Below are 13,936 nucleotides of genomic sequence, written 5' to 3' on the forward strand. Positions count from 1 at the left end.
TTTATTCCTGATCCAAACTGCACCACTATCGCCACCACAACACTGTCGCTAAGGAACCAAACTCTAACCTTAAACGACCTAACTACAATGCCGCACCACAGATCTAGGGTTCCCATGCAATCTCGCCGCCGAAGCGGCAGGCGGAGGAGGAGGGACATGTGGCCGTGCCGGTTTATTAATACGCAAAGATTTTATGAACATTACGTAGGTGTTTGGTTCGTGCTTTTGTATCATAACCTGATTACAGTGTTAACGGATACCCCCAAATCTTGTTTGTTTTGGTTGCTCCGTAATCCCATAACATGGTATTAGATCCCAGCCTAGTACAAATCTGTTACCGGTCGAATTGTACGTAACGAAAGCCGCTACAGCCCGTCTCCCTCCTCGCTATATCCTCTGTGATTTTCTCTGGCTAAAGCGTTGCTGCCGCTACCAGCCATCCATGCCGTCGCCGCAACCAGTCGCCGTCGTTGCAACCGCTGTCGGCGCCGCCGTCACTGTCGTTGTTCGCTCTCAGGCCCTAGACACGAACGATGTTGTCCAAGGTATTCATTAACGTTACAACGTAGGTAGTCAAACAAAGTACTCCCTTCGTCTCAAAATAAGTGTCTTACAAAGTGATATGATTTTTGCCCATACCGTTTACATTAACGGTGTAACCCAATTACATTTGCGTTTGCGTTACCGATCTGCAACCAAAAACTTCCTACTAGTAACAAACATCTACTGTTTCTGTAGCTTAACTATAAGTCGTCGGTCAAAAATCACCGCAGGTACGTCCAAGTCGCCATGCGCCAAAAGGCTCAGTGAAGATGCATATAGCTTTCGGCGCTTTGTCGGCAGGTCAATACGAGGCCTACTTTGAGGTGCAAAAGGGTCAAAATCCGCGACCTAACTTATGTCCACTGCTACAAGCCCAACGTCCCGGGAATCCGGCGTTTTCATTCCGCACATCTGCCGTTTGGGACCTCATAATCTATGCCATTTGGGATGATAATCTAGGAGGTCGGAGACGTTGACATGCCAAAACAATGGCGAGTCGATGACATATGGCATCAAAGTCCCTGCCGGTGCCAAATCGCAGGTGTGGGTGCAAGGGCCTTGGGATCGACGACATTAGGAATATGGGATCGTAATCTATAGGAGACTGGGAGGTTGGGGACGTTGACATGCCTGCGTATGGTCAGTCCAGATGCGGGCATCGAAGTCCACGCCAGGCCTGGAGATGCTGCCAGTGGCATGGCTGCACGGTGCAATTCTCAATCATGACATTTGGAACAAACATATAGATGGATGTGGCATTAAAATGGAATCCATCACGTTTTCAACGCATAATAGTAGGACATCACCGCATGGCAGCTCGGTTTTCTCAGAAAAACAAGTGCCATATGGAAGGAAGCTGAAACTGCAAACAATTTAAACATCAAGTTGCTATGCTCTACCAGGATTCATGAAACCGGCAACGTTTCGTCTCAAAGGTCACAGGCTAAGGTAAGCACACCCACACGCATACTCATCAACCGAGCAGTCAAATTCTGTGTACATTCGGGCCTACATATGCTGCTGCTGTTGTACAGAGATAATTCATGTGCAGATGGATGGCCTACGTTAACTACAAGTCAATTTGTCAACTACAGATGTCAGTCAGTGACAACCCCCCTACTACCCCCTCCCTCTTCTTTCATCATCCACCAGATGTAGCTACTTGTTCTCTGTTACAAGACTAAACTAATGACTGCAGAGATGACAAACGTACAGAGCATATTCCACAAAATCTGCCCTCGGATAACTTAATTAGTGGATGAATTCACCCATGCCGCCACGTCATCTGAGTGGCATCAGCTCAGGGGGTAAAACCTTCTGGCTGGAAGCTCAAATCACACTGCAGGGCTCGGTGCACACCATTTTATAACCTCCGCCCGTCCGTGCCCCATTGGCTGTGTGATGAGATGGTAACACTGGCCAGCCCCGCTTGCTGCAATCTGCTTCTCGGACGCTGGGCAAGAAACCATGTTCCCTGGCCATGGAGGAAGGAGCCACTTCGATACGCTGCTGCTATCCACCAACAGGCCCTTGTACTACAACATCCTGACTCCGTTGCTTCTTTTTGGAGGAGCCACGGCGAGTATAAACAAGTCTCTTTGGAGGGTGTTGTTTCTGCGACACAGCTTGGTCAGATGTGATAGCGGGCTCCTTTTTAGCTGTTTCCTCATGCTGCAACGTCATATAGTTCAAATATCAGCAATGAGGGGATGTAACAGAATATAAATCAACTGCGGAAAAAAAAATACTGAACCTTTTTATCTGCTGACTTTGTTTCTCCGTCTTCTGATTTCTGCAAGGCATTATCTGTTGACTTTGTTTCTCCGTCTTCTGATTTCTGCAAGGCATTATCTGTTGACTTTGTTTCTCCGTCTTCTGATTTCTGCATGGCATTATCTGTTGACTTTGTTTCTCCGTCTTCTGATTTCTGCATGGCAGTAGCTGCTCTTTCTTGAAGATTCTTAAGAGCGAGTGATTCCACATCATCCAACTTACGCTTATATGATATTGTTGATGTCGAACTGTCAGCTGTATTCCTATCAGTGTCCTTGCTATGCACTGGGAACCTGATAGTGTGTTTCCTGGGAATAGTACTATCCACTGTCACATCATCTGATCTCACTGTGATATCATCCGACCTTTGCCTTTTTCCACCATATGAATTGTTATTAACGGAAGTAGTGGCAGATTCTGAACTTGCTCCAGGTGCAGGCGTATAACATGAAGCCCGCATCGAGAAGGCAACATAGTCCCTCTTCACAGCAAGTATATCATGTTCACATACAAGCAACTCTTTCTGATATAAAAAAAAAGTTGGCATGTAAAAACTCCATAACTATTGCAGCTAGACAACTAACGTATGACAAAGTATCATATAAACTGGCATCAACAAACCTTGTATACAATTGATGTTTTGAAGTATACTCTTTACTGCATCTCAGATGAGTATTTAATAATTAATACGTTTTGTTTAATAGCATATCTCTGTGTAGCCACCATCACACCCACTCACTTTGAAATTAACTACCCAGAATCTTATATTATTTCTGAATTCCCCATTTCTAAATGTCTCACAACCACATGATATGTACCAAATCACCTGGACAGGAAAAACAGTACAGTATATATTTGGATCGCCTGTCAAGAAGTCTAAACTAGAACCTGGTTCATAGTAATTTTTAACCTGCAACCCAGTTCCCTGAATGATAAATCTTAAGTATCCGCCGTTCATCACCTTGAAACAATATGCCGACCCACCACAACAGAGTAACTGGGTCATTAAAGCCCAACATTGGTAAGTAAAAAAGAACATATCTGCAAACATAAAAATCTATGGAAAAGGAGAAGGGACCAGTCCTCAATTCTTCTGCTGCAACCCACTCTGTTTCAAGATACAAGTCACATGTTGCTGTGGGACGGGTATCTGGGGAACTTTTTTAAGTACTAGAATGTTCAATATATCTAAGTGTCTGAGTATGTGTGGTCAAATTTATACTCGCTATGTTCATGCATCAATTGCTCACCAAAGTATACTAAGTTCAACTTACTCTTGATATAATATGTGGGGTACTCAGATCTTGAGACTGAAGGGATAGTTCAGTAGAAAAATATCCACAACTAAGGCGTTGATAGGAAAATCAGATATAATACAATAATTATGAAATCAAATGATGCAGGTCAATCAGCACTATCACTACTAGCACAAAGGAACAATGCCAGTAATTCTCGAAGAGATCATACTAGTGCCTGATGAAGTCTAGTTTTCTGGGCAACCAAAAGGCACAAAAAGTAAATGCATATCACAGATACAGTACCTTCTCCTTTTCTCTTTTAACAACCCTCTCGCAAAGAAGACGTAATCTTTCCAATTCAACCTGCCACGTGAGAGGTAATATTACGTTAGCATAAAGCACGTTTAACCCTAAAGAGTTCGTAAGCAGAAGGTGCTCTTTTACTGCACAAGCCTTGTGTTAGTGATATATGCAGAGTCATTAGTGCCACTTATAATGATCTACACTAAAGATAAGCCAACTCAGGACAGAGCGTTTCGAATACTAACCTAAGGACAGAGAGCGTTTAAGGCTTCATCGAATACTAACCTATGGAAACAACCTTGTTTATAACACTTAAAACACGGATGCCACCACCAGCAATAGAAACACTGGCTTCAAGCTAGCGTTGAGTACACATTACCAAAATCCAAATAAATTAGGAGTTCATATTTCTTCAGCATAATTGCTTCAAACTGGTCCAGAGATAATACTTTCCAAAAATATTTTTCTCAACTTCCAGATAAATAGCCTAAAAAGCATCTACAGCTTGCAAAAAGCTAAAGGCAAAAGCAATTTAGGGGCTGTTTGGTTCCTTTCCTGGACATCGTGCCTGGTAAAAACGGCTGCCTGAATTGAGCCTGGGATGGTGAGCTTTTTCTGCCTGACCAGGTTTGCCAGGGCTCATGTGTTTGGTTCCTTTCCTGGATGGTCATTTTGTCATTTAGTGCTTAAAGATATTTTACTCAATGAACAGTACCGCTCATGGCTGGTCGTTGCTTCCAGGCAGATGGCCAGTCGGAGGAAAAAGTACGCCTCGGCCAGGCTAATCATGTTGCCTGGGCAGTAATATTTTACTTTCTTCTATTTTTTAGTCTAGGGCCAGGCTAATCATATTGATAGGAGTCCCAGGCCAGGCAGACATCTTGTTTTTCAGGATACAATCCAAACAAATACCAGGCAGGTTTCAGGCAGAGCCCGGGCCAGGCGTGCAGCGGCCAGGCCACTAACCAAACACGCTCTTAGTTCTTATTTTTGTAAACCCTACGACAACTAGTTATCTGATAGCCACATACATTAATCTGGTCAGCTTGGGATACACAGTTTAGCAGTAAACTAAAGCTGCTCGTTAGTAACTATTAAAATTGCCCGCATGGCACATACCACAGATATTAGCATATAAATTCAAATTCTAAGGTTCTTACATAGTGCTACTTTCAGGTTTCCAGCTAATACCTACAAAGCAGAACTACATAAAGCATGCAATGGACACATTTACCCTCATTTGTTTCATGATCTTGACTTCTGCGGGACCATATTGTTGAGAGTCAACCTGTGAAAGTTTACAAATAAGAAAACAAGAGTATTGTTAACATAAGACTGCTATAGAAGAATAATAAGAAAATAAGAGTATTGTTAACATAAGACTGCTATAGAAGAATGTTATAGTACTACATTTCTATTGTACTAGCAGATCCACAAAAGGCAGATTTTGAGGGAAACCAGTTTTCTGTTGCAGATCAAAGATATCCAACTAAACATCTTAAAGCAACACTTACCTTTTTTTGCTCAATACTGTGATTGCTACAATATGCTTTGTGTTGCCACAAGCTCCCAAACTTTTTTGTGTTCATGTAAAGACCAGCATCTCTAGCACATGCAGGGTGGAAAGTAACTTGACAGCCTACGGTGCTGCACTGCATGGTTGAAAGAGGAAAAACATAGCAAAAATGAATTGGTTTGTCTTATCATTAGAGATTAGGTCCAACGAATAATTACAAGTTCAGACCTTCAAGCATGTGCCAACATTGTGTTGGCAGATCGAGCATGTCTCTTTCCCCTTAAGAAGACCCACCTTAGATAGATCCAAATAGTCAGAATATTACAATAAGATAATTAGCAGGAACTTATAATAGATGTCTTCAGATGGTATCAATATATAAACAATGAAATAAAATTATGGAAGATGACCTATTTAAGTATTTATTTCTCAATATTAAAATTATGAGCATGTGTGATGCTGGAAAGAGGTTAGTACCATTCCATCTACTGGATTGCATTGTCCCCTTTTGAATGAGTTCTCCAGGAGCCACTACAGAAATTTGACGAAGTCAACAATGTCAATAAGTTAAGCAAAGGCCACAATATGAAAAATAAAGATGTCAGACGAAGTACCTCGGCACAAAAAGCATGAACCCATTGCCCGTTTGTAGTCTTCCGAAGAGATCCTGATGTACCATGGCACAAACCGCACTGCACCAACCAGGATTTTGAACCACTGCAGTCTGATTGACTATCCGACACGACAGCATCTGATAGCATCTCTTGGCAACGTTCACACTTCCAGGGGCCGGTGGGATTCGTTCGACTCTGGTAACAGTCCAAGTGGACAGCAGCCTGCAAAACGTGTGGGTTAATGATTTATTGAACTGCAACATTAGAAAAGTACAAGAAGGGGGATGCAAATCCACCTTGCAGCTTGAGCAGAGAAATACTCGGTTCAATACAGTCTCACGTCGCATGCACACATCACATGGAAGACCATTTTTCTTGGAAAATTTTGCCAGATCGAAAATGCCAAAATTAGTATCAGCTGAGACTTTACTGTTAGAAAATGATGGATCCTTTGTTTGTGGCAACGAAGTCAATTGGCTGATTCTTAAAGATCCAGCATGGACTTTGGTAATACTCTGCAACAACGAAAAGAAAAATATGAATATCCATAGCACAAGATCAGTGAAACAAGCACAAGAACAGTATAAACCTCTTGTTTGACAGGCACAGCATCATTTTCTGTCTCTTTCCGAATGTTTACATCTTTTGAGGTGGGTGCAGCAATAGGTGCAGTTGCAGCTAGGATAGCCTGAGCTTCTTTGTGCCTCCTCTCTGTGCTCCCGCGTTTCTTAGCTTCCCTTATATCACGAAGGAACTGATTCACAATGATATGGTCCCATTTTCTTTTATTGGAAGAATCCATTTCTTGAGGAAGACTCTGGACAACCTTAGGCATAAGATCTTCTGCAAGATATAATGAGAACTGAAACATCGATTCAGAAAGCAGAAGAAATTACTCAACTATCCAGTTAAGTTTGCACTCTCAAGACCAATCAGTTGATATATCTGTAAATAAATATAACAGGACAGCAACCAAAATGATTCGATACTTATGTAAAAATAAATACCATAAAAATTACAAATAAACTTAGCAAATATAAAGAATGCGCCCTTACCATATCTCTGGTTCACAGCAGCAACATCATTGAGTAGCCTGGATTGTAAATAAACTATTTCTCCTTCTATTTCGTCATGGGGTGAATGCTCCAAAATACCTAATGAATCTGCCTTAGAAGCCTGATCAACTGCAACTATATCTGTTAATTGCTCAAGTTTTGTTGGTGAACCACCAAGGTTTTGGTCATGAGGAGGGTAGGATAATTCTCCTACTTAAATTGGACAAAAGAAAGTAGATTATAAGCACGAGATGTAAATATCATTATGGTAACTGATGTGATTTAATTGATGGCGAGATGTTAAAACGAATACCATGATAATGTTCAGCCTCTTTATTTTGATTCGGAATATGGTCGCACAAATTCTGCAACATTGTCTCAATAGATGGATGAATATAGTAGCCATGACCATCAATGCTGCATGAAGCAAATACGAGATTAGATTGTTCAACAGATCAAATTGCCTCTGTGCAGAGTGGGCAAGAAAGACACAAGCATAAAATGGTTGATGAACCCTACGTAAGAAAAGGATGGCGCGAAATATGGTCGTCACCACCATCATGACAAGTGTGCACGCAATTTTCAACTGAATCAGTGTCTTTATTAGCTTCATCACCATCCGGAAAACAATGATCAAATGAAGAGATGCCTTCCTCAAGTTGTGAATCAGTTACGTTCTTAATTTCACTTCTATCCAATGGACCTGTCCACAATATCGAAAGAAGTGAGTCTACAATACCGAAAATCAAATACTCGAACAGATTCCTTATAATTTGAGATTTAATCCTATGACTACCAGGCTACCCTACACTCAAGTACTCAACTCTCAAGGAACATCATAATAAGTGAGTATTTCAAACAGTCAAAAGTTAAAGCTAATAGAATGGTCATAGTAACTGTAAGTAGTAACAGACTACTAGCACACTGGTGTAATTATTTAACACACCATACTGATTTCAACTGATTGAATAGAGGAACTCCTTTCTTTTTCTAACAAACGCTGTGTTTCTGTTTGTAAGGCTAGCGGTTTTCCACGTTTAGTTCCAGAAATAATGCACACGTGTGACTTTATTGAGTTTTTCACTTGTTTGCCTCATCTAAGACGCATTTTCTCTCTTCGTTTCTAAGACTCAACTAGCTAATTAGTCTCTCTTCAATTCCCAAGGAACTTAAAGAAGGATATCAGGGTCAGTGCTTTTTGTTTTTCTCTTGGTTTTACACTCTTCAAAAATCCTTTGTGCATGCTCAAAATATGCCTTGTATTTTAAAAACACGTCGCATTCCCAGATCAAGGGCCAGAAAATGCATAGCAATCTTCAATACCACACATCCATACCTTATATCCAGATAAAGCTAAGATAACAACACAGCATTGCCATGGCTAGTAATATTGCCAAGAATAAGTATTTCCATAAATCATTATTCGCAATGGACAGAGAAGAGCAGAGGTACATCTTGAGGAACAACCGGGTGAAGAATCAGCAAAATTAACAAGCATACTGTTCACACACTTAGTTGTACGCACAAATGCATCTAGTTTGTTACCTTCCGGTGCCACAGAACCCTCTTTTAGAGATTTCACTTGAACAGAAGGCACATGAATAGAGTTTTGCAGCAACTTGATGATTTTCAACTTTAGACCAGGGGAGAAGGTGGATGTTTCAGGCTGCCAAGGAATAAAAACCCATATAAAATAACAGAGGTAGTAGGATTTAAGGCCTAGACAACGTAGCATGTAAAATATTATTATGACATCACTACATAGACGCAGCTATACATACTTTTAGAAGATAAGATATAAACACGTGTAACTGTTATCCTACCTAGTTACATGCCTATGCTAAGATTCAGTCGACATAAAGTTTGTTATAACTTACAACTACAGAATATGTCAAAATCATAAATTACAGTTAACTCTATCTCTAGCATTATGTCTTTCATACAAGACTATCAAATTTTACCAACCATGTTTATCAGAAAAAAACAAATAGTGCACATTGAGAAATGGACCCAATCATGTTTAGGAGAAGTTATGTACATGCAACCTAGAGAAACAGTTTATATAAAGTACATAAATCCAATATAAATTACCACAAGAGCAGCTTCCAACGATTCAGATGAGAGACCCAGTTCTGATTGTATATCACCAACACTAACTTTTCCTTGGTCAATTAGCTGCGAAGTACAAGCATAAAACCCACTTAAGTAATAAAACCAAACATCTGTACAAAAATCTTGCTCTGTAAGATTAGCAGGTACCTTTCTCAGAAATGTAGAAACATCACCAGAACTGCTCACAAGATTCCCAGCTCCTGTAGGCTGATCAACAACCATATTTGTGCATTGAACTTGTTGACTTTCCGTGCCTCTAACAGCACATGTTGACGTAACCAGCTCTGTTGTCTGCGCTTTATTTTGGCTGGACAAACTAGAGCTCATGGATGTGAAGTTCATGAATTTGTCCTTACTCTTGCGTTTAGATCTTATTTGAGCAAAGTTTTCATCATCCAGCCCAACTTGTGCGGTATCCTGTTCAGCAAAACCATTGACATGGTGTACGGAGCTGATTCCTCTGACTCTAGAATGCTTCGAGCAAAATATACGCAACTCAACCTACAAACAGATATACAAGAAAACTATTAGCAAGCATAAACAACCAAGGCAAACAGCATATACGAGAAGAAATAGCCTAACATTCTTAAGCCCAGATTTTCCCCATATCTCCATCTGATGCTTCTTCTCTCTTGCGCATATAGGATGAAAGCAAGCCCGGCATGTCCCTGGAAAAAATAAGTAGTTAGTAACCAAAAAGGAACATGTATCAACAAGGTTAAAGAAAGTGTTAGGTGTAAATTCCTAGTTTTGTCTCTGCCTAGCAATTATCTTGCCTAAAAGCATGCATAGCAGTGGTTAATGATAGGTATTCTGCTTGTCACCTAACGCCTAGTAACGCTCAAGAGAACACCTGGCGGTGTCAGTGTCCAAACTGTCTTATTTGTGATACGGACATAATATATCTAAAACCAAAAGAAAATGCCTTTAAACATGGCTTACAAATTTTAAAAGTAGCAACAAAACAAAAACAATGTCTATCCACACACACAAAAAAAAATTAATGGCCCACATTATCTACTCAAAGCAATTGCTCCAAAGAGTTCAGCAATTTGGGACTGTTCTGTCATCTTGATATAAGAATACCAACAAGAACAGCAGAGCCCATAGTTACCCGTTCAGCTTACAAGGAGCTGCCTAGAGCAAATTATGCGTCTTCTTAGTATTCACACCAACAACTATAATCTAATAAGCTAATTTTTCCATGTTATACGAACTATATTCTCCAGAAAATATGTTTATTCTTCATACCAAGGCAAAAGGTTTTTTTCATGAAGCGCAACATCAGAAACCCCTAAAACCCCCATAGTTGAAAATAAAAACTCTTACACTGGCAATTCCTATCACCACAGGAATGAGACAAAGTTAGAGAACAATGACTAGCCTGAAGAAATAAAATCCACTTGACATGCTAACTTAAATCATGGAATAGCTATCATATGACATCCCAGAGGGCTAGTATTCACTATGCATGCTCTCAAGTTTCTGAGATTTCAATCAGAAAACGAATCTTCTTATAATGGCAGTAGGGTAGCAGACCATAACTGATTGCGTACTTCTTATGCTCTTGATTTTTCACCAAGTTACTTCCGTCGAAGCGCTTGGTGCTATTTCTAGTTATTTATGATGTTATTAGGGCATACTACCATCACAGCTAAAATATTGCATATACTCAAGTGTTACTACTCATGCACCCATGCAAAACAATTTAAACTGTTGGCTAGTTTACATATATGCCTGTGCATGGATCTCCCCTCCCTAAAAATCATTTTGAAGAAGCGTGTTGCTTAGGTTGGCTCCCAGGATGGGGGGATTAGAAATTTTAGAAGCATGTATTTCTCAAGTGCTTTAAGTCTTCGAGTTTTTAAGCTTAATGAAGTTAATATCAGCACACATTACACTTTTCACAGAATCAACCAAAAAAAACACACACATTTCAAAATTCAGATCAGATCACCTCAACTAGATAAGAGCCATTTTAGGCAACAAGATATGCACAAAGAGCAGAACAAACCTAGGGGAACCCGTAAGCCTTTTGCCATTAACAGTTTCCATGATTGTATCATTCCAGAAAAACTGAATGTTTTTACGGCCATGTACAACCAAAGTACCATATTAAGTATGCTTGTCAAATAAAGCAGGTCACTAATTTTCCAAGAATATTGAACGGAAGGCAATTTAATCTCATCAAACATCATGTTTCTTGTCCTACACAATCTATATGTTCTTAAATTAAAATTTGTAGGGTTGTGTTACATTCCATCGTCAACAATGGTATAGATACAGATTGCAATGTCCCGAAAAGCAGTAAAAGTCTAATCATCAAATACCGCAGTTCAAGCAGCTAAATTCTTAGTTGGAACACCATCCTCAAGATGCAAAGCCTGCCTATGACCAATATTGGCAAGTATTATGCAACCTTGCAAAGCCTTCTGCCAGCAGATTAGAGTGATTAATAGTTCAACATGAAACAGCTATTTTGCAGGAATTATAAATTTGCTTCTGCTGTTAGTCTCTGAACCGGTTCTACTTCTGTCTCCTAAGAAGTAATCGCAACAAACCAGCAAATCAAACAATACTCTGGTCTAATTCTGATTCTGCTCGATCCCTGTGAATTTGCCAGTTATTAGCTATAATAAATCATTTCAGACAACACGTGGTAAGTTTATGATAGACCTTACCACAAGAAAGCAAGGAAGGGACTAGGGGAAAAAGGTACCATTTCAGTGCGACAAAGCAGCATAAGAAGACAGAAAACTAGGTGAAATATTTAGTAGAATTTCACTATAGAGCGATACCATGAGGTGCAATGTATCCCATAAATTAGAGGCTTTCTGGTATACACAAGGACCACACTTCTACATGACAGAGTAGAAATACATACCATGGCTACATCGAACACATGCACCACGCATAATCTTGCAAATAGTGCAGACCATTTTTGTCCGCTTCTCTGGGATGTCTTCGATATTTGTGATAGGTTCCATTGAGTCCATGTCCTCTACAAAAACCTCCGGTGACCATAGACTACAGAACAAGTGTGCAAAATTCAGGTTGCCCCCATTTGCAATTCCACCAGGCTCACATTTTACAGGTTTCAAAGCACCTTTCTCCGTTGAGCAAAGCACACAAGGCATAAACGCAATCCTGCCTGCATCACTCTGTGTCAACCTCCGTTCACACAAGGCACACATCCAATAGCCATCTGGCTCGACCTGCACACCATAACACTTCTGGTGCACCGACACCTTGCAGCGATTGCACTGGAGCATCCTATTGGAGGCAGCATCACTCTCTCCCAAACAACATACATCACACTTTGAACAAGAGTCACCTTCTAAGGGTGGCAGGACCACAAGCTGCTCAAGCCCAGCATCTGCACCCAGCAGCTTCCTCTTCTTGTTTGGGCGCTCCGAAGTGAGCACAGCCCGTCCTCTTGCTCCCAGGAGCCAACTCAATGAGGAGTCCGGATTCTGGCTGAGGCCTGGTAAAACAACACCATCTCTCTTGCCTGGATCTAGTTCAATTACCACCGGTTGCTCGTCTTGGTGCAAAATCACCTCCTGCATATCCCGTTCACAGTGATCTCCGCTGGCCCCATTGCTATTGACTAGCTCCGCACTGTTCCAAACAAAATCTGAGCTCTCATGTGGATCATGTTTGCTATGCACCATGCCGTTCTCCACCTCTATCGAGTTCGAACCCGAGTTTTCGGCGACCACGGCCACATCAGACGGATCAACATGTCTCCGCAACACTTCCTTGCCACTGCCCACAAAGGGCACAAGAAGGCATGGATCGAGCCAGTTGGAACTGGAGAGAGGCTTGGGCTCTGCCATCTCCAAATCCTGCAGCGTCATATCCCGGAAATAAGGCTCCATCCTGTCCCAGAAAGCATTGGATCTCGATTTGGGCTGCTCCGCAGCAGCTGCCGGGTCCGGCGGCTGAGCCTTCTTGTGCTTCCTCCGCATGTCGCCGACCACCGCCCATCTGGCGACCCGCGCGGGCAGCAGAGAGTTCCGGGCGGCCGCCTCCTCGCCGTCGAACGGCGAGCGCAGCGACAGCGCCTTCCTGGCCTGCTCGGACGTGCCGACGCCGCAAGCCTCCGGCGAGGCCCCGGCGGCCGCGTCGTCGTCGCCGGCGAGCGGCGCATCTTCGCCGGCGTCCGGGGAGGACGGGCCGGCGCCGGCGTCGGCGGCGGGCCGAGCTCTCCGGCGAGGCGCCACGGCGGTCGTGGGGGCGGAAAACCTCTGGGGGCTAGGGTTTCTCACGGGTCACGATTTTGGGGGGAGTTCAGATCCGCCAGCGGGAGGGAGGGAGAAAGAGGGGAGAGAGAGACGGTTGCTTTTCCTTCTCTGTGTAAAAAAAAATCGCGGCGCCCGTTTGTCTGTCGCGTCCCACCGTGTCGTCGTAGTGGGCTGGGCCTCGGGGCGTCGTGCTCGTGCCTCGTGAAAGGTGCCCTCGCCGTAAATGCCACGGGCACCCCGAGGCGACTCGCGCGGCTGCGGGCAGCCTGGCTGCGGGGGCGGTCCCGCGTTGTCAGTGAGGGAGCTTGCGTGGCCGGAGCGATTTCGTCGAGGGGATACCCGGCTGCGGCTCTGTGTTGGCGTGGTCTCCTCACGGGGATTCGGTTCTAGTTGCATGACTGACGTGTGGTCCCGGCTGCCGTTACGTGTCCTCGGATCCTCGGCTCGGTTACCGGGTTGGCGGGTAGGTGACGGGACGCGTGGTTGCCTATGACTCGAGGCGGGCCCACTTGGTGGGCTGGGCGGGCGACTGCGC

The 13,936-nt window shown here is 42.8% G+C and overlaps 1 protein-coding gene across 2 annotated transcripts; it reads right to left on the reverse strand.

Moving 5' to 3' along the window:
• Window positions 1-1,447: 1,447 nt before the first annotated feature.
• Window positions 1,448-13,482, reverse strand: LOC123154035 (uncharacterized). 2 transcript variants are annotated; one of them, XM_044572846.1, is made up of 18 exons: window positions 12,039-13,482; window positions 9,737-9,822; window positions 9,302-9,655; window positions 9,134-9,217; window positions 8,588-8,708; window positions 7,562-7,745; window positions 7,356-7,459; window positions 7,043-7,252; window positions 6,577-6,830; window positions 6,284-6,502; window positions 5,988-6,209; window positions 5,851-5,904; window positions 5,602-5,667; window positions 5,372-5,509; window positions 5,092-5,145; window positions 3,858-3,917; window positions 2,297-2,839; window positions 1,448-2,214 (listed from the first exon to the last, which is right to left on the reverse strand). In XM_044572846.1, exons 1-18 carry the CDS (start codon window positions 13,123-13,125, stop codon window positions 2,056-2,058), a joined length of 3,999 nt encoding a protein of 1,332 aa, XP_044428781.1. In that variant the 5' UTR covers window positions 13,126-13,482; the 3' UTR covers window positions 1,448-2,055. The 2 variants fall into 2 exon arrangements, with proteins under 2 accessions (XP_044428781.1, XP_044428780.1); XM_044572845.1 differs by having other exon boundaries at window positions 7,043-7,255.
• Between the last annotated feature and the right edge of the window lie 454 nt (window positions 13,483-13,936).

Source organism: Triticum aestivum, chromosome 7A, assembly GCF_018294505.1.
Source record: "Triticum aestivum cultivar Chinese Spring chromosome 7A, IWGSC CS RefSeq v2.1, whole genome shotgun sequence".
Lineage (NCBI taxonomy): Eukaryota > Viridiplantae > Streptophyta > Magnoliopsida > Poales > Poaceae > Triticum > Triticum aestivum.

Excerpts from the sequence above, each read along its gene's own strand:
- LOC123154035 (XM_044572845.1), bottom strand. The coding sequence starts at position 13,125 with ATGCGGAGGAAGCACAAGAAGGCTCAGCCGCCGGACCCGGCAGCTGCT. Across the intron at positions 7,746-8,587 it reads GGGTTCTGTGGCACCGGAAG|GTCCATTGGATAGAAGTGAA; the intron begins GTAACAAACTAG and ends TATTGTGGACAG. Across the intron at positions 3,918-5,091 it reads AGATCATGAAACAAATGAGG|GTTGAATTGGAAAGATTACG; the intron begins GTAAATGTGTCC and ends CTCACGTGGCAG.